We start from the raw sequence: 21,746 nt of genomic DNA on the forward strand, positions 1-21,746 counted from the left end.
CTTGAGAAAAAGAAATCTCTTGTGGAACTCTGGACCCTTGATGACTCCCAAGCTGCAGTAGAAATGCTCCATTGGAGCGGTACTACCAAGTCTTTCCTCCACTCATGGCTGCTACCAGGAAGAGGTCTTCAAATAAAAGATTACACATCTGCAGGCTATAATCACTTTATAAGTAAGATACATGATCAGATTCCCAGGTACTCATCCCTCTGCTTGGACATTGAAGCAAGCAACTGACCCATCCCTTCTGTGCTGGAGGGGAAGATACACATGCAGGTGTTTAAGGTCCTCTTTAGAGATATGGATCCAGTTTTGCCAGAACCATTAACTTCAGTGGGAATACTGCTGGAATAAAGGCAGAATGAAAACTGATGCCCTCTAGGTGAGGGTAGTTAACCACTGAAACAATATACACCAACAGTCCTGGTTGATTCTCCATCACTGGCAGTTTTTAAATCAAGCTTGGATTTTTTTTCTAAAAGATATAGTCTCTGAATTATTTTTGGGACGCTATAGGGCCTGTGTTATACAAAAACAGTAAGATGAGTGATCACAATGGTCCCTTCTGTTCTTTGTGAGATTTCATTCTACATACTCAAAATGTAAACAACATACATTCCCAACATTACGCCACTACATGTACATTCTCTTAGGTTTTCTTTATTTTTTTTAGTTCAAGAATTACACACTAGCCAACATTATTATTATATATTTACATGCTGAAACTGGCTGCAATAAGTTTAAATTCAAGAAAATATCTCTTATGTGCTACTCATTTACAATCATCATTTTACTACCTCATTTATCCCAGAGGTTAGCAGTCCTTTTGAGAAAGACATGAAGATCTGATGCAATGATATCCAATAGTATTTTGCATTTTCTAGCCATTGGAAAATGTGCATTATGTGCATTATAAGAAAGGCTACAAGGTCATTAGTAAGGCTGATGATTACTACATTATGAAGTAAATAGTACTAAGTAAAAATAAGATAAATCAGAACTGTGCAAAGACAGTACTAACAGAACCATTTAAACACCCATGCAAATAAAAATGTGTAGTAAGTCAAATCATAGTTAGCCTGTTAGAATTACTTATGTTTCAAATGTCCACATGATCTTTAACTCAATCCATATGATAGACCATAAGCAATACAGCCTGGTGAATATTTGTCAAATGGCAGTAACAGTAAAAACATACAAAATGTTATCAAATTGGAATAGATGATCTCATGGCTGAGAGAAACATTTAAAAAAATAAAATGAAAGTATAGCTAAAATTTCCAACATTTCATATTCACAGTCAAAGCACTTACTAAAAAAAGTCATGTGAATACATATGAATGTGTGTCTTGCATATAGTTGTGAGATTATCTATTTCAATTTACAATTAATTAATGGATATTTAAAGTGTTATTTTTACAAAGTAGAATAGGGCAGTAGTTTAAATTAACATTCCATTTGCTCCTTAAAATTTTTGACAAAGTTCCTAGTGCATTTTGTTAAACTTTACCTTTGGTGTTAAGCAGTGATTTATTAGTTTTCCCTTTTTAAACAATTTCTGGAATGAAGATTCTTTGGCTTTGGGGAACTATACTATCTAATGACAGTCAACATGCTTTTATTTTAAAGTCTACTAATACATATCATACGAGAGACATTTCAGGAACAGGCGCAGTACTGAAATCATTATGGGATAGATTCTCTTTTACACTAATATCCCTTCAATCAACTTGTGAGAATGGTATAAAAGGGTGTTAGTGTAAATGAGAATCAGGTCCTACCATCTTAATGTTAATCTGAATACTGAGTGCTGAATTACAATCTTCTGATGCTTTAATTTTTTAACCATACAAAAATAACCTGTTATGCAAACAGTTGTTGCAATGACTATTTTACACTACTTTCCTTGAATTTTTGTATTAAAACTCTTATCTCAAATCCGAATCTGTTTATGCAAAAGGGTGTTTAAATTACTCTGATAGAGCACTGCAATTATTGTACTTAGTAAAAAAAAAGTCACTAAACAATTACTGTATCTATTGACTGCTCATTTACAGCTTATTTAGATATTTACATTTTATTTTAGGACACATTAACCTAAACCATAAATAGAATCAGCTTTTTGCCTTACCATAAAGTACAAATTAGAAGTTAAAAATGTTTAAGAAATCTGATAATATTTACACAAGTTTAGCTTAATTAATGGTTGCTCACATTATATGTTCTATATACACATAGCAAAATGTTATGATGACTACTGTTATAATATTGTACCCTGGCCACCCCCACCCTCCCTCCCTAGGTTATTTTTCTATAAATATTTAATATTTTTGCTTTTTTCATGGTATCAATAGGACCTTTTTCTTATTGAAAAGTTACTAGTGGACAGTGTTGTTATTTTTTAAAAAAAGAGAAGAAATAGGCAAGCAATGTGAGGACTAATCTAATTTCAGATGCGAGGAATACAGTACTATCATAAATGTCAAACTGTGCAATGCTTCATAAGAATTATATGCATTGATTTGCTGATATAGAAATGCTCAGTTACCCTGTATAGTAAGATTTTTAATACATTAATTTGCTTCCTCAAAAAATTATTCATACACTGGTTGATGATAGAAACAAAATTCTTATTAGCTTATTCCTTTAACACACCAACATATGAATATGTGTATTTATACCATGTGTATATAAACACATATGCATATATAGACATATATAAATATATTTGTCTACATACACATACACTTGTATAATGTTTAACATTTATTTATTTCTTTTATGTTAAGTACTGTGTTAATTATGGAATTGAAACACAGTTTAAAAAGATATTTGACCTTTCGTTTGAATGCACACTTTGCTTAAAATAAATATAATTTGTTCCCTACGTATAACCCCGCCCCTCACTTTCTCTATGCATTGTGCTTTTGTACCTGACACATTGTATGTCCTTTGTATGAGAGTCTAAAAACTCTCAGTATTTAAGACTCTGGTTCTATCCCCCACTCTTCTCCCACTGGGAATGATAAAGGAAATAATAAGAATGACATTGCTTGAGTCTTTCTTCCTAGTTATTAAACCACAATAGGATAGAAACATAACATTCCTTATGCAAACAAAGAAATATGTTGCATGAGTTTTCATTTCTGAAAATGCATATCATACTTACTAGCAGTCATATACAGTTTATATTTACATATTGATCTCAAAGATATCATTAATTAAAACTGTGCCATATTATAGTCATAATTTGCCCATGAATTTCTCAAATATGAAAAACACCTTAATTGCTGGCTGTTCTTTATAATGAAATAACAACACATGTATTTCTAATTATATTACAAACATTACCTAAATTATAACTTTAATATTTTAGCTAGTGGATCTAACAACAGTGAACAAAAGTGGAAGGGTTTGAAGAATTCTTTTTAGGTAGATTCTAAACCTAAAGCTAGTTTAGTTAGCCTGATTTACTCAGAGGATAGTATACATTATAAAAAGCACAGCTGTTGTATGCTGGCATAATTTATCACTTTAGTCACAAGTGTCCCAAGAAGAGGAATAAACTTACACTCACTTGGTTCTCATTTTTCCTTGCCAGGATTTTGTCAGTCCTGTTCCTCTGCACAACCACAACCTCCTACCCTATTCACATCACAGATACACATCTATATTAGAAAGGGTCTTCCAAAAGTTTTTGTACATGCAATTAGTAGCCATAAGGAAATTAAAGTGCTACTTTCTCCTACTGATACATCCTTCTCATTGACACCTGAGTAGAAACCAGACATTTTCTCTTACCTGGCAAATAGCAACATTAGAGAGTATTATGGCTTGCACTATAACTTCAGATAAATTAATATGCAGTACTAGCATCTGATCTCCATAGTTTTGACTACAGCTCCCTGCTAAATTAATGCAGAGAGTAAACATACTCTCTACTAGGTGTTATATTTGAGGCATATCTACCATCTGTGTGCACTGTGCTCCCTGTATTCAAACTATGTTCCATGAAATACAAGTGTTAAAGACTTTAAGTGCATTGAATGAAAACTGCGACAGCACCGGGTTATCACAAAGTGTTCCATACATGAAAATAGACTTATAAGACTGTTACCAATTTGTGGTGTGGATTCGCTCTCAAAAATTCAGGACGAGTTTGAATGATTCATAGAAATTCAGACTTCAAATGCATTTACAAAAGCACATTGCTCTGAATTGTGAAATGCTCTGAAAACATGGGTGAATGCCATGGAAAGACTAATCACATGTTCAAAAGCTTGATTCTACATTCAATTCGGGTTTGAACACAGAGGCAGTAGTGAGTATCCATCATTCCCCTGGAGAAGAGAGTTGTGGATGCTCAAGCACATCTAATTTTCAGGTTCTTAACATAATAAAACTTCAAGTTTTTTTCTCTATTTCTGAGGCAGAAGCCAATGATAATTGGAAAAGAAGTAAAAAAATATGGAGTACATTTGGTTTATTCATTCTCAAAGTTGTTTCCCTTCAATTATTTGTCTTTCCTAAACCCCCCTCTATAGAAATGTTCAATTTTTAAAAGGAAAGAGAAAACATCTATTTCTATTAAAAATGTTAAGGACTCATTCTTAAAATCACTGGCAATTGAATACGGAAAACAGAAAACATAGCTATAAGTTTTCCTCTAATATGTCAGAAATACTACTACTCAGAGCATGATGGAATTCTGTAAATAGTTGAGAGGTAGTATAGATATAATAGGGTGTGACTAGTACTATCATAACTATTTTCTGCTAAACATCAGAGTGAATAGTTCTGTAGAAGTCATTGGTTTTTTTTTTCTTATTACTATCATCATTTTTTATTTTTCATTAAAGCGGTACATTTTTTACCTTGCCTTTTCTACCTTCACTGCTTTGAAATATTTATCCTATTAAAATAAAATTACATGGAAGGAAAGACAAGAAAATACTATTTTAAAAAAAGGCCCGCACTTTCTAAGGCCAAATTGAATGTTGCCAGTTTTTAAAGGAAACCGTTAGACAATCTGAAGCAGATGTAAGCACAGTAAATAACATAAAGGCATGTCTACCAAATCATCTCCTTTAAAATATCATTTCATTTAAAAAAAAACAATGCTTGTTACTGTCTAGTCCAGCTGGAGAAAATATCCTATATCTGTAAATTTTCTGTTGAAGTTACAAAACTGGAATGTTCTGAAATCTAAATTCATCAAGCAGCTAAAATATTTCCCCCCATAATTATCTGCTGTCTGAATAACTCTCTTTAAATTGGATGTTAGATGCTAAACATAAAAGTGATTCTGAGGTGTAAAGCATGAAAACCTACAAGCTTGAGAAAGAAAATGCTTAATTCCATACGAACATTTTGGACTAATACAGGAACGATGACTGACAACATTCATTTGTACAATATAATTCTAGCATTCCTTTTCTCTGGTGCTGCATTCTTGAATGGTTGTCACTTGTCTCCCTTCTTCTATCTTAAAAGAGCAGGGCACAAATGGTTTCCATTAGCCATCTATACAGTTGCTATTTGTTCAAGCAACATTGGCACTTCGGACAAATGACTGAGCGTATCAATGTGGCCATTTAGGCTATGATAGCTTGGCCCATCTCTAACTCTGATATCCATACTTCTTCACAGATCAAAAGTACAATGCATTGTGACCATGAACTTATGCCGACTCTTTCCAATACAAAACACTAGTGTTGCTTAAATTTCTGGGCAAACTCTTGACCCGCTCATAATATCAGTCAAAGATTTAGTTAATCTTTCAATAAATAACTAACCACAATTACCTGACTACTGCTTAGAAAACTTTGACAACATCATGATGAAGGTGAGATGATAGGCACTGCTTGTTTTCAAGTTCATACATTTAGAAGATAAGTGTATATATGTTTCATAAGCATGGTAGCAACTTAGTACACTCTTCAATCTAGTTTAGATGTATGTGTATTAGATGTGCATTTTCACAAAGAAATGACACATGCTACTGTTAAAACTCAAACCTGTCTCCCAAATTTCCCTTTTGTATAGTTTTAAACTCATAGGAATGTTGAAAAAATGGTCTGAATTAAATTTTTGCCTTCACTCTTCATATACACCCACATTTTTAAAAGGGAGATAATGTTTCTACTGTAATTAAGAATGTTTATGACTTAGCAGAAGCAACCCAAATGTTACAAAACAGACCACAGAGTGCACCAGCAACTAAGGTGTTTTAAAGTAACTTTTGTCCTGAATAGAATTTTTCTAAGTCCCACCTTTGGCTGTACAACCAATTTAAAAAGAAATCCAGTTCTTGCTTTCTGTGTGGCTTTTGTTTTTTAGTTCACATAATAAAGCCAATAGACAATATTGAAGAAGGAAAAAACAACAGGAAAGAATATGCGTGACCATCGATCTATGGCATTTACATCAGTCAAGTCAGGGATGTTAATTTTCAGTTGAGAGGCACGTCTCCGTAGCCTACTTTTCTTTTGTGCCACATGTCGCTCCAGAGCATTGCGACCAAAGCTGTGTCTGGGCAAGCCAGCTTTCCGGTACTGGATGCTTGAAGTATCGTAGGCCAGCATAGTGCTTCTAGGGTCTCCAAGTCCCATAACAGCCTCAGAGGCAGCCATCTCATTTTTAATCTCAAGTGTACTCAACAAAATATTTTCATGAGGATCCATCTGTAAGATATAAGAAGGAAGGCTTAGCATAAGGGAAAGAAAATCCCCCAAATTTTCTGAGGATCAGACAAGAAGCAATGGGCTTAAATTGCAACAAGGGAGGTTTAGGCAGGATATTACAAAAAAAACTTCCTAACTGTCAGGGTGAATAAACATTGGAATAAATTGTCTAGGGTGGTGGTGGAAACTCTATCACTGGAGATATTTAAGAGCAGGTTAGATAGACACTTGTCAGGGATGATCTAGACAGTGCTTGGTCCTACTGTGAAGGAAAAGGACTGGATTTGAAGACCTCTTGAGGTCATTTTCAGGTCGAGGATTCTAGGATTCTGTCAATTATAAACGTAGTCTGCACTGACAAGTTTGGAGCTAATAACAATCCACTGGATGCCAATCTATCTAAAAAAGCTTCTACCACTGTCCTGAAAATACAACCATTACAGTATTTAATGTCATTCCTTTGTAAATGTTAAGAGTAATAAGGCCTGTCCTCTATGTTTGAAGATATTTTATTTCCTGAATCCCAGATTTTGAGATCAGAGGTAATACATATATATGTCCCAGAATCACTGGCCACTTCCTAATTCCACATGTCTAGCATACGCCTCCATGCATCTTCAAAAAATAGGGTACTGCCTTTATGCACACATATCTGGGATTAATATAGTGCTAAGGTGTTTTTGTTTGTTTTTTTACTTCCAAGAAATGCAGCCTCTGCTTTGTCAAGACCTCCAAATGTGTACAGCATAGGTGAATTCAACATTGCTATACATAAACGTGAGAGCATGCCCATGAGGCTAAAGTAACCGTGATTTTCCCCTCCATGATATTCAGCAGTTTTGTAAGCAGATCATTTATGAAACCTTGAAATTCTAACACAACCACTGATTACTGGGAGAGAAAATTCTGACATACTCTATGTTATATCTAGTCTCCACTCTCCAATGCTCATGATCTTCATAAGAACTGTGCATGTTAGGACATTTAATCAGACCAGAGCATTGGCAAGAACAGAGGGCTGAATTTTAGAGGCAAGAAAAAACATGCATTTATTTCAGAGTGTAATCACGTTAAAGTTAGTTGCACATTCATTTCAATATGTGGTTAATCACTTTTTAAAAAACTTAACTCAAGACAAGTCAATAAAAAAGTTTGCAATAAAAAACATTAATGTAATGTTATTATTAAAAGCCTTAATTACACTAATATAAATCTGTAGTGCAACAATGACACTTAAAACTTTTCAAATTTTTTCTAAGATCAATATATAATCTTAATTAAATTCCTGTACTTTTCCCATCAATTCCCATGTAGCTATTACAAGAAATAGTATTTTGAATTATGAAAATACTGAGGTCAACTATTGGAAAATGCTAGATAACTAATTAAGATAAATGGCAAGTTAAAAGCCTTTTTCAAAATTTCATTTTCCATATTGTCTACTCCGGATATGAAGGGTAAAAATCTGATCCTAACTGAAGTCAATGGGTGATTTGTCATTCAACCCAATAAGGGCCAGTATTTCACCAAAAGACTGAATGAGAGTCAGTCTTGGCTTAAAAAGGAAGCTAGACAACTGTATATTGACAAGAGTCTACTTTAGGAATGACATTGGCTTAAACAAATTTGGTCAGAGCTGAAGTTCTTTGAGACTGAACTGACTGAAGAGTTTATCTGCTCTTTGGCTCACAAGGTGTTCTATAAAGAACATTATAGAATATACTGTATATGAAAATACAAATATAGGAAAGATTTATTCTAGTCAAAAGGATTTGGAACTAGATATGCTAGAGTAAACAGATATTAACTTTTCTTCACTTAATTATACACACACACACACACACACACACATATATATTTCTGCATCTTCTAAGGCTGCTGTTGACATATCATTAAGATCACTGAAATGTTAGCACGAACCTAGTAAATAGGGCATATACATATACCAGACCTATCAGGCATTAATTAGTGGATTAGTATTACTAAATAGAAAGGAAGTAGTTGTGAGAATATATTTTGCTTCAGATCCTTAATTTATTCAAAATTCTGAAGTAGCCTGTGGGAATAGGTGTCTTCTGCACATATTACATTTGGCTAAAAACAGGATGCTGGAGAGGAGATTTTGAAAAAAACCTTGACAGCTTTCCTGAAGAAAATTAGAAGTAACCCAGAATACAATACATTAATTCTGGGTAAACCTTCAAGTGGCTGAATGGTCAGAGAAGCACACAACAGTTTACATGCATCTCCAGAAGCAATCTGACCTTCCCACACCTGGAACATTTGGTTGAACATCTCTCAAGAATAACATCATTTATGGTATTTCAGATCTTTCGCTTCCAATCCAGGAAACACAGAGGGTAACCTAACTTTTGAACCTCAGAAAAGGTCAGAGGTTGTGATATTAGAGAAAGGAGTATCATTTGAACCTACAGGTTCACCCAGACCTAAATATAATGTACTTTTGTTACTGAATTGATGTTTGAGATAGAATGATAATGAACCATATGTACTATACACAGTGCCTTTCATCCAGCAGGATACCAAAGCACTTTACAAACTTTAGAAAGAAGAATCACTTCACAAGTCAGTGAAATATAATCACCTGACAGGTGAAATGTGGTGACTGTCTACTGTCTATCAGTGCAGAACAACACACTTTATTTTAATACAGGAAATGAAAAATGCTGTAGCCAATTGAAACTATGGGGTGGGTGGGTGATGGTGGGAAGGTCAAATAAGCACAACATAATTACAATTTGGCCAGGATGCTTGGGGTTGTGGTGCCTACTTTAACAAAATGTGCCATAGGATCTTTAATGACCATACATGGTCAGGACCTCAGTTTTAAGTCTCTAAGGATAAAAACATTGAAAAACAATGAAAGATACCTTTGTTGAATACATTTCTGGACAATGATATGTGCCAATTATTCTTCTGTCCTGTAAGTTAATAAAATCAAGACCAGTTTCCTTAGAGATAAGGTAGCTATTATCTTTCAGTAAAAATTAATGCACTATAGGGTATTAATATGATATGCATTTTCATTTAAAGGTACAGGGCCCTCTCAGCCAACAACCAGCATAAGTGTATTGCGGCTTTAGAGGTGCTATTTATTACTGCCTTGGCCATGCCACCGTAAGTAACAGATTATGATGTAAATGTATTTTTTCCTACCGGTCATTTTGACCTAGGAAGACATGATGATATGAAAAGAATCATAGAAATTATTCTTGGGGGAAGTGGGCATAAAAGAGGTTTCAAAGGTGGTAGGAGAAGGTAAAAATATTTTGTGTTGAATGGTTGTTCAACCATACAACATGATTCCTTATGGTGAACAACAGAGGTCATAATGAAGAAATTCCTTGGGTGGAGGGAGGGGAAGAGGGAGGATGTGATAATGATGAAAAAAAGTTGCAATAAGAACTATGGAAAGAAAAGGTGAATTCAGAAATGGAAAAATGGTGCCTAGAGCACAGCACACATCCAAGAGTTTTTATCACCAGTCTAATGAGGAGGATGGCAAAATAAAAGGCATAAATAATATTCACAGTGCATCCTATTTGATCTGAGAAAAATGACGCTGGAGCCCTATAAGAGGGTTGCTGATTTTTTCTGATGACCTCCCAAACAAAATAAATACACAGAGAAGAGTGTTTAAATATCACCATAATATATTCTTCCTGCTATACAGAAACTCTAAATTGATGGCTATCTAAAGAAATCCCTGTTATACTTACCAATTATCAAATGTACACTATCATAAATTTACAACTTCTACATTCCTTCTAATGAGTAGACACATCTAGGAAGATTTACTTCCATCACTAATCACTCCTCTCTTTGGATGCTAGTAGGGAATCAGTATCTTGATTTTGCAGCATTATCTCTTGCTGTGTTCTACATTTACTCAGAAGTATATTTGTAATGGATAACTTAGCTACTCAAAACACATATATCAATGACATCTTTATTTTCTGGTATTCAAACAACATTTTTGTTTAAACTATATAGTATGGATATTTGACTGAATATTTTAAACACAGCATGGCAAAGAAGAAATGTATAAGGGAGATATGATGGCTGGTATTTCTAACTGTGAAATCTGGGTGAAATAAGAACACAGAAATTATGCACAATTTCATTAGGTAAGGTTACCCCCTGCTAATGCCAGCCTGGTTCACTCTGGCAGGACAGGAAGAGCAGAAATACCTAATTTAGGCTTCATCATTTACATATATTGTAAGCAAACAACTAAGAGTCAACTCACTAAACTGGAACTGAAAGAAATATGCATTGGAATGGCATACCTACATCAAATTCCTGGGGACATAAAATTATCCTTCTAGAAAGAAAACTACCTGAATCTTATCTACAGGAACACCATTGGCTATTAAGGCATCAAGTGTACAGGAAGGAAGGAATACGGTATGGAGAAACTCTCTATATTCACGAGGGGAGAAGTCTCTGTAGTAATCCAATTTTACTCTTGAAAGTATTCAGACAATTAATGGTTTACAAATGGCAGCCCAGCTATGTGTAGCTGTTCTGGAATGGTAAATGTACTATTAAAACTAAACATAAATACAGTTCAAAATGCACGGTCAATTTTTCAAAATCTCCACATATGAAACTGTGCCACTAACCATGCACATATTCATTTGTGTCCTGACAAAAGAAACTGCTTTACTTTCAGAGCTGTAGGAACTGCTCAGAAAGAAACCTGACATTAAGCAAAACTCTTGAGAGTTCAGATTTTTGTAACAACTTGAAATAAACAGGTATTGTGAGAAAGACATGAGAAGTAATTCTTCCATTCTACTTTGTGCCGATTAGGCCTCAATTGGAGTATTGTGTCCAATTCTGGGCACTGCATTTCAAGAAAGATGTGAAGAAATTGGAGAGGGTCTAGAGAAGAGCAACAAAAATGATTAAAGGTCTGGAAAACATGACTATGACAGAAGACTGAAAGAACTGGGTTTGTTTAGTTTGTAAAAGAGAAGACTGAGAGGGGACATGATAGCCCCTTTCAAGTACTGTACCTAAAAGGATGTTAACAAGGAGAAGGAAGAAAAATTTCTCCTTAACCTCTGGTGATAGGACAAGAAGCAATGGGCTTAAATTGTGGCAAGGGACTTTAAGTTTGTACATTATGAAACATTTCTTGTCAGGGTGGTTAAACCTAGGGAGGTTTTGGAATCTCCAATATTGGAGATATTTAAGAGCAGGTTAGAAAACCATCTCTCAGGGATGATCTAGATGGTGCTTGGTCCTGCCATGAGCAGAGGTACTTGACCTGATGACCTCTTGAGGCCTGTTGTAATTCTAGCATTCTATGATTCTATGTGGGTGAGACTATGTAGTTAACCCAAAGTAAGATGTAAGCAACATGGGCTGAGTTATGATTTCAGTTAATTTTGTTTCATTTCATGCCAAGATTGAAACCCAGATTCATCATGATTTCTTTCAGGTTATTGGGTTTATCTAAGCTATAAAACTCAAAGTAAATTAAAGGGGTTTAACACAGAGAGATAGGAAAACAGAAAGGAAACTTAAAAAAAATGAAAAAAACAAATGTGAACCAAGACACATTCCTAATTATATGCAACAAAATTCTCAGGAGCCTAATTTCACCCTCAAATGAGAGTCACTTTATGGATTTCTGTGGAAATTGTGAATGTGTACAAAATCTGTCACAAAAGCTTCAGTATTCTGAACATACAAAATGACTATGAACCAGAAACAAAAAAGTACATGGTTTTTAATATCCACTGCACAGGCACAGAATTCCATGCCTTGAAGACTTTTATTCTGCAACAGTTATTCAGGAAAGAAGGGGAAAAAGGGGAGGTTTTGGGCATGAAAATGAATGGAAGTTAAAAACTAAAACCATAACAAACTCCACATTTCCATGGATGGACATGACCCTATATTCCCTCATGTTCCTTCATGGTTTGTGCCAAACCCCTCTGAAGTCAATGGAAAGACTCACTGATTTCGAATCAGAACCTGAATTTGCTCTATAACTTTCAATGCGGAAGATACTATTGCGGAAGGCCAAGAGATGTGATTCTTGGTCTCCTTATATCGAGTCTCAATCCCCAGTCTCTAGTTTGCAGCAGTCATTTTGCAATACCAGTTATCTTTTGGGATGTTAAAAGTCAACCACTAAGCATCTAAAATAGTAATAGAAATATAGCCGTGTTAGTCTGGTGTAGCTGAAGCAAAATACAGGACTATGTAGCACTTTAAAGACTAACAAGATGGTTTATTAGATGATGAGCTTTCGTGGGCCAGACCCACTTCCTTAGATCAAGTAGTGGAAGAAAATAGTCACAAACATATATACCAAAGGATACAATTTAAAAAAATGAACACATATGAAAAGGACAAATTGTTCTGAAATGTGATTTGTCCTTTTCATATGTGTTCACTTTTTTTTAACTGTATCCTTTGGTATATATGGTTGTGACTATTTTCTTCCACTACTTGATCTGAGGAAGTGGGTCTGGCCCATGAAAGCTCATCATCTAATAAACCATCTTGTTAGTCTTTAAAGTGCTACATAGTCCTGTATTTTACTAAACATCTAAATAAGCTTTACACTGCAGAGCCCACAGTGAAGCCTTTCTGGGAGATGGATTGCTGGCCCCTGCTGGCCCAGCTCCCAGGGAGCAGGTTTCACTGACCTTCTACAGGTGAAACTGCCTCCAGAGATCTGGCTGAGTATAACCAACACCATTAACCGATAAGCATCAGGTTATCAGTTAAATGGTTAGTTGATTACACTCTAACTTCCCTATTATCCTACCCATTTCCAGGAGAAAATGGACACATGCACTTGAACCAGCAAGTGGAGAGAAGGATGAGGAGTAGCCTGTATAGATTAAATTTTGCCATCCCTATTTTTATCCAGGGAAACTTTATCCCTATCTTATTCCATAGCAGAATGGAAGGAACTCGGTATGTGAACAAAACCTTTAGATTGTGTGGTCATCATTTCCACGCACAAACTTTAGTTGACTATACCCCACAACTAAGCCTCTGAATCAGGAAACCATCCCAATTCAGGACAGATGCTTGTTAGATATTATGAATCCTCAGGGGAAGGAAGAAGGATTCATTAGGAGAAGGAAGAAGTTTTACGAGGCAAAGCAAGTAAGTAAACACAGAGATGAGCTAATACACAGGAAAACAATAGTGAATGTATTTCAGCTATCCCAAGGAATAAGCTTACACATATATAACAATTTTTTAATCTCTGTAATAATATTTGGCAAAGTAAATACCTTTTGTGATAACCCTTCACCCCATTTTAAACTACACTGTAATTTAGAAACCTAAAAATATGTAATTAGAAAATGTAATTAGTCCTTCATTGATCATGTTTAAAGGCAATCACCACCTCTTAACAAAATCTGAATGCAGAGAAAATGAGAAATCGGTAAAAATATGACATTATAAACCACCATAACTGAAGTGAAAAAAGATTCTTGACGCTTACCGCAAATCAAACTGTGAACCAATTTTTCTCAAATGAGCACACATCATAAATACTTTTTCCCATTTGGAAACTAATCTGAAGATTCTGAAGTTTAAAATTGGACCTGTCTGAATAATTTGTATGTTTTTAAACTGGACACCTTTTTTCTTTTTCTTTTTGCTATTGCAGCTGTTTGAATGTTCGCCTGAAAAGCCAATTATGCTGGAAATATTTGGTACCAATATGAAAAGATCTTACACCAGCCTTTGGAAATAGTTGTGCTTTGATACACACGAGACAGTCAAAATAATTCTGATAGTTTTTTGCATATCTAGCCCATTCTCAAAACAAACTCTGGTAAAATGAAGACAATCTATTTTTCCTACATGGAATCAAGAAAAATATACGAAGTGTTATGTGGCACAAGGGCATATTTAAACAAACTTGAAGATAAGAAACTAAGTATAAGATTGCATGACACCTTACATTGATTTTCATACTATATAATTGCTGGATTTCAGGTTGAACATTAGGATTTTTGAGATTGTCAGTTATAATTCCTTGTAGACCAGCTCAAAGATTAAGGGAGGCACAGGGATCATTGGCCTTAAAGAAGTAGTATTAAAGAATGCAAATAATATGGGGTAAAATTTCTCTTGATGTCAACAGAGCCAGATTATTCAGGGGAATCATTTTCAAATTTCCAGCCAAAGGAAAATGTTTATATTTTATGAAGGTTATCTTCATAACAAAGGAGCTAGAAATGTATTTATAAACACAGCTGAAAAAAATGAGTTTAGCAGTGATTTCAAATCTGAAAAATTGGCTGTGGGTTTCACTGAATGTCTGGCATCACTAAGATTAGCACTGCTCTGTTTTAAAGTAATTCAAAAAGCTCTTCCGTCATTTAATTTTTTAGAATTATATCAATAATGTGTGGTTTATTTGTACCTTGAAAATCTAGTTTTAAGGTGTGTTTTAAAGTGTTAAATATGAGTGAAGAGAACAGAATGAGGGTATCTGTTGCAAAAGAAACAAAGGAATTTTAGTCTTTTTCAAGTAAAATTCTGTATGCAAGTACATTATATATTTAGATTTATTCAACAGTTGATAGAGAGAGGGAATACACTATTTTGCCCCTTTTGCCATTTTCAGTTGGACATTTTTTTTAAATGTTCAGAATAACCATAATACATACCCTATAGTATATATATAACAAGCCTTCAAATTTCAGAAAATTCAAATTATCAATGAAAAATAGAGTGGAAATTATTTTTGGAGCAAATGTTATAGTATTTACCAACTCTTTCGTGTTCAGGCAGTTCTCAACTTTTTAACGTTCAATTTAAGATGAACAGCACTTATGACATTTTATGAATTGACACCCTGCTTCATCTTACAACATTAGGTTCAACTTTAGAACACTGGAAACCACAATGGAGTGGAATCCAAGTTATGACTAACAATGTAATTTTTGGGAATCAATTGTTTCATAAGTCCAAGAATTACCTGTATGTTCATGTATATAATGTATATCTAAAAATGGCAAAGTATTTAAAATTTTTGCATGCATGCACACAGGCATGCAAACACAGATAGCACATTGTGTAACACAGGACTCCACTTCACAACAACATCCTCACTCCACGTATTTTAAGACCATACTATTTTTAATTCCGGCAAATCAAAAAGAATGCTTACATCTTGGGGGGGAAAGTGTAAAATGTCTAAAAATGTATTAGGCAAATGTCACCCTTAATTATTATGTATAGTGATATCAGTATTTTGTGTTTGAAACTGGCAAACACATGGGTTATTCAGGAAGCCCTGTCTTCCTCATTCTCTGAGGAAAAAGGGATCTTCCGAAAGAGGGGGATTTTCCGAAATTTGGCCCAGTGTATATGGGCCAAATTTCGGAAAAGCCTCTTCAGAAAAAAAAAATCGGAAAAAAGTACGCAAAATGTGAAATAATAATAATAATAAAAAAAGGTGTAGTGTAGACCTAGCCCAAGTGTAGCAGTGCTCAAAAGAATGTCTGGTAACTTTAAGCTTCTGGGTGATTTTAACCTTTATAGAACCGGGTTTGTTTTCTTAACTGTCTTCCCTGTTGATATCATACACGTTTGGAGAAGGAGCTGTCTTTTCATTCTGTGTTTGTACAATGCCCTGTGCAACAGTGTCCTGGCCCATGACTGGAATACTCAGATGTCACAATAATACTCTGTCTACATGGAACACTGCAATGTGACTATACATTAATACCTTCCTGAGGATCAGCATTTTCTGTTTCTGAAAATCCAATCCAATCATAGAATTGTAGGGCTAAGAGAGACCTCAAGAGGTCATCTAATCTAGTTCCCTGCACTCACAGAGGTTGTAAGTATTATGTAGACCACCCTTGACAGGAGCTTATCTAACCTGTTCTTAAAAATCAATAATGATGGAGATTCCACAACCTCTCTAGGCAATGTATTCCAGTATTTAACCATCCTGATAGGAAGTGTTTCTGTGTCCAACCAAAGCCGCCCTTCCTACAGTTTAAGGTATCTGCTTCTTGTATTATTTTCAGATGTTAAGGAGAACAATTTTCTCCCTCATACTTATAACAATCTTTGAAAACGATTATTATGTCCCTGCTCTATCTTCTCTTCTGCAGACTAAACAAATCCAGCTTCTTCAATCTTCCCTAATAGGTCATGTTTTATAGACCTTTAATCATTTTTGTTGCTGTTATATGGACTTTTTCCAACTTGTTCACATCTTTCCTGATATGTGGTGCCAAGAACAAGAAACAATACTTCAGCTGAGGCATGAATCAGCACAGAATAGAGCACAGAATAAGTGGAATTACTTCTGTCTTGCTTAGAACACTCCTGACGGTAAGGTAGCAATCATTTTTCATTATTTTTTAAATAAGGGAAACAACTCTGGGTTGAAATCTGATACTGCAATTTTGTTTTTTCAATAGTATTGAGGAATCAACTGCCTCTGTCTAGTAGAACCTAAGAAAAATAGACAAGGCTTTAGAATACTTTTGTGTCTTTTACAGAACACAAGGCACTCACCAATACTATATCTATATGGTGGGGAAATGTTGCAGAACATGGACTAAAAAATGTGTACTATCTCCCTCATCAAAACGACATTTAGTTAAATCCCAATTAACATGATACCAATAACGTGAATTTTGGATCACCTGATATGTTTTTCTCTCTCAAAATAATCTTAAAATAACCCAAACAACTATATCTGAAAATCAGATTATCTAAAGATTTCACACAATTCATATGTGGCAATTCTGTACCTGCCAATGATAATATTCTTAATGTTGTTGCTTCAAATAATAAAACTAATACTTTTTACTTAGTATATATTTGCAAGAGTTTGGGTGTCAGTTTGTCTGTCCATCTATCTGTAATTCTATTTATTCAAGATCTCCTTCTAAGTAGTAAGAGCTAGGACCACTAAATTTGGTCTGCAGCTTCCTCTTATGATATCTTAAAGCAACATAAAGGTTTGGTTGTGCCAGGACAATGGGATTTGCCTAGAATATGGCTATTTCTCATAAAATGCAAAAGGCGGGGTCTGCTAGCATGCACAGATATATGGCAGAATGACCACAGGGGAGCAGGCACACTGGTAAGAGATGTCTGGCTGGTGGCAGGGTTCTGGATGTTGCCAGCTACTATCAACTGGCAAGGTTCCTGTGTTGGTTAGCTGGAAGCTGGGCAACTGCCCCCCTCCTCCCATATGCTAGCCTGCTCCAGGGATCAAGCATCCAGGCAGCATGTCCCCAAATGCCTTGACTAGGCCCCAAGATTAGCCATGGGGATCTGCCAGGTGGACACCATGCCCCTGCCAGTGACTCACACCTTCCAACCCCTTGCCCTGACTCCTACTCCCTCCACACCTATAGCCCCTTGCCTCGAGTCCCTCCTTAATGTCCTGAGTGATGCTGGGTAAATGTGAAAGTTTACTATATATTTGAGAGAGTTGTCTCTGTGTCTGTATGTTTGTTCAAGAAATCCTTCTAAACTGTTACAGCTAGGACCACCACATTTGGTATACTGCTTCCTTTTATATCATGGCTTAAAACAAGACAAGGGTTTAGTGTGCCAGGAAAATAGGATGTGCTTGAAATGAAATTGCGTCTCATAAAATCTTTGTGAAAAGTGACAGAAACAGAGGAAAATGATGGGCTGGCTGGTGGCGTGCAATCCCTTCTCCCCCATGTCCAGGGCTACCCCAACTCCAATCCCCCCCATCCCTAACTGTCCTTGATGGAGGGCAGAGAGAGTGGCACAAGCTCCATCTCCCTAATTTGTTCAGGAACATTGCTATTCCTCTTTTCCCTCTTTCTCAGGGAGCAAGGGGACAGTACACAATTTGCTTCATTCCTCACTCTAGCTAAGGAGCATAGGAGGCAGATAAATCGGGACTTAGCTGGGGGGGTCATGCACCTCTCCCCTGGCTGTGGCCACAGGAGGTGCAGCAGCCATAGAGAGGTGCTTCTCATGTGGCTTCAAGCCGTTGTGGTGAAAGAGGACTGGTGTCAGCCTGCAGACTAAATCCCTCATCCCCAGCTGCAACCCAGAATAATGATTTAAATGAAACATGTACATTTTTATTTTATTTTTCATAAAACAACATTTAATTGAGTTAGTAGGAGAAGTAGATGTGGGGGACAACCTTGGCAGCAATGATCATGAGAAGTTCAGGCTCCTGTTTAGAATCCTGAACAGAGGAAGAAAGGAGAGCAGTATAATTCAGACCCTGGCTTCAGAAAAGCAGACTTGGAGTCCCTCATGAAACTGATGGGCAAGATCCGCTGGAACGCTAATATGAAGGGGAAAGAAATCCAGGAGATCTGGCTGTGTTTTAAAGAAGCCGTATTGAAGGTGTGGGAACCTGATACACAGTAAGAAAAGCAAATATGGTAGGCAACCAGGTAGGCTTAATAGTGCAAAGTTTTGTGAGCTGAAACACAAGAAGGAAGCTTAAAAGAAGTGGAAACTTGGACAGATAACTACGAAGAATGTAAAAATATTGACCAGCATGCAGGGTGTAATCAGGAAGGCCAAAGCACAATTGGAATTGCACATAGCAAGGGATGTGAAGGATAACAAGAAAGGTTTCTACTGGCATATTTACAATAGAAAGGTGGTCAGGGAAGGTGTAGGATGTTTACTGAACAGGGAAGGCAACCAAGTTATAGATGATGTGGGAAAAGCTGAAATACTCAATGCTTTTTTGTCTCTGTCTTCATGGACAAGGTCAGCAGCCTGAACAGCACAATATGGGGAGAAGGTGGCAGCCCTCAGTGGAGAAAAAACAGGTTAAGAATTTGTGATGGATAGGAGAAGTACTGGCCAGCATTCGGTGAAAGGGTTAAACTCAGGTAGCTTACAAGAGTGTTGGCAGGGGGGCCAGAAGAACCAATGAAGATACAATGCTGAAAACTGAATTGGATGTAGCTACCTGGTCTGCATTTTTCACTCTGGAGAGCTTTTCTTTTAAGCAGTGCCTATAGAGACAAAGTATTTTAGGTCTTTGTGGGCTCCCACCTTTTGCACTCAGAGTGCCAGAGTGGGGAATAGCTCTGACAGAGCTATTTAGAAAAGTTGGACATGCACAAATCCATGGGTCTAAATCTAACGCATCTGAGGATGCTGAGGGAGTTGGCTGAGGTGATTGCAGATCCACTGACCTTTAACTTTGAAAATGCATGGCATTTGGAGAGGTCCCAGAAAGTTGGAAAAAGGCAAAAGTCATACCCATCTTTTTAAAAATGGAAGAAGGAAGATCCAGGGAACTCCAGAAAGTCTCACCCCAGTCCCTGGAAATATCAGGCAGGTGATCCTCAAAGAATCAATTTTGAAGCACTTCGAAGAGAGGAAAGTGATCAGGAATAGTCAACTTGGGTTCACGAAGGCCAAATCATACCTTACCAACCTGATTGCCTTCTAGGATGAGGTAACTAGCTCTGTGGATATAGGGAAGGTGGTTGACATGATATACCCTGACTTTAGCAAAGCTTTCAATACTGTCTCCCACAGTATTCTTGTCAGCAAGTTAAAGAACTATGGGTTGTATAAATGGACTGTAAGGTAGATAGAAAGATGGCTAAATCATCGGGCTCAACGGGTAGTGATCAACAGCTCAATGTCTGGCAGGTGGTTGGTATGAAGCAGAGTGCCCCAAAGGTCAGTTCTGGGACTGGTTTTGTTCAACAACTTTATTCATGATCTGTATGAGGAGATGGATTGTACCCTGAGCAAGTTCACATATAACACTAAGTTAGAGGAATAGGCAGATATGCAGGAGAGCTGGGATAGGATCCAAAATGACCTAGACAAATTAGAGGATTGGGCCAAAAGAAATGTGATGAAGTTCAACAAGGACAAATGCAGAGTCCTGCACTTAGGATGGAAGAATCCCAAACACTGTTAAAAATGATTAGGAGGCTTGAGTACATGACTTAAGAGGAGAGGCTGGGATGATTTAACTGGGATTAGTTATTCTTAGAGGCTGTGTCTAGACTGCATTTTTCTTTTTTCCGGCTCAGGGCTTTGCCAGAAAAAAGTACCAGTCTAGACGGGGATCTTTCAGAAAATAAAGCCTCTTAAAAAAAGGAATAAGGGATCTTTCAGAAAAGGCTTTATTTTCTGAAAGATCCCCGTCTAGACTGGCACTTTTTTCCAGCAAAGCCCCGAGCCAGAAAAAAGCGGCAGCCATGTTTATGCAAATGAAGCAGGGGGGATTTAAATCCCCGTTTCATTTGCAATTGCGATGTGTCTAATTTGCATCCCCTTTACGGAAAAGGGATGCAGTCTAGACACAGCCTTAGGGATTGATTCAATGATCTCCTGATGTGTCTTCCAACCCTATGATTCTATGATTTATGGACCTGAGTAATGCTGGGTAAATAATCTAGTGCACAATAACCTCGTATGTATAGGACCCTGAAAGGTAAGGTTTACTATATTGACTTTAAATGCATGTAAGTGCTTGTTCAAGCTGACATCTTTAGTAGGGGCAGACAGAACCTAGCAGTATGATTTCCAGTCCCTTCTCTATTGTCAATAGGCAGAGGTTCCCCTATGTTTCATTTGCATTAAGTTTAATACAACTAAAGTTGTTACACTTATGTATTAATCTTTTGTTTGGCATAGTTATATCTGCTGTTACAAAATCTGAACTACAAACATGAAATTCAGAAGTATAGAGCCAGCTTGTTAATTTAGGGTCAGTTTGGATGACAGATTCTTAGATGATGTAAGCAGACTGATGTGCCTTAAAGAAGCAGAGAATGTGTGCATATTGTTCATACATGAATTAAAGATGGCATTGTGAGTATCACAACAGAAAACCCCACATGGCTGACATGACCTTTATTCTGATGTCAGTTGGATTATCATTATGGGCTGTATTGATAAGTTACCTTCTGATCACTTCTGTAAAAGGCCACGGGCTAAGATTGGAACTTTCTCAAATTGAATTCATATCAGATTCCTAGATAATGCTAATGGGGCAAAGGTTTTACTTTTTTCCTTTAATTTTGGATTTCAGGTGTTCTTCTG

The 21,746-nt window shown here is 36.3% G+C and overlaps 1 protein-coding gene across 5 annotated transcripts in view; it reads right to left on the reverse strand.

The window, feature by feature from the left end:
- Nucleotides 1-252: 252 nt before the first annotated feature.
- GABRB2 (gamma-aminobutyric acid type A receptor subunit beta2) overlaps nucleotides 253-21,746 on the reverse strand; it is a 394,028-nt gene continuing 372,534 nt past the window's right edge. For 3 of the 5 annotated variants that reach the window (XM_089769536.1, XM_014580647.4, XM_089769537.1), the window contains one exon: nucleotides 256-6,683. In XM_089769536.1, coding sequence (XP_089625662.1) covers nucleotides 6,336-6,683 — 348 coding nt within the window. In that variant the 3' untranslated portion in view covers nucleotides 256-6,335. Of the gene's footprint in view, nucleotides 6,684-21,746 lie in introns of all 5 variants that reach the window. The other 2 variants (XM_089769539.1, XM_089769538.1) reach the window with 2 other exon arrangements.

Source organism: Pelodiscus sinensis, chromosome 16 (genome assembly GCF_052426305.1).
Source record: "Pelodiscus sinensis isolate ZL-2025 chromosome 16, ASM5242630v1, whole genome shotgun sequence".
NCBI lineage: Eukaryota > Metazoa > Chordata > Testudines > Trionychidae > Pelodiscus > Pelodiscus sinensis.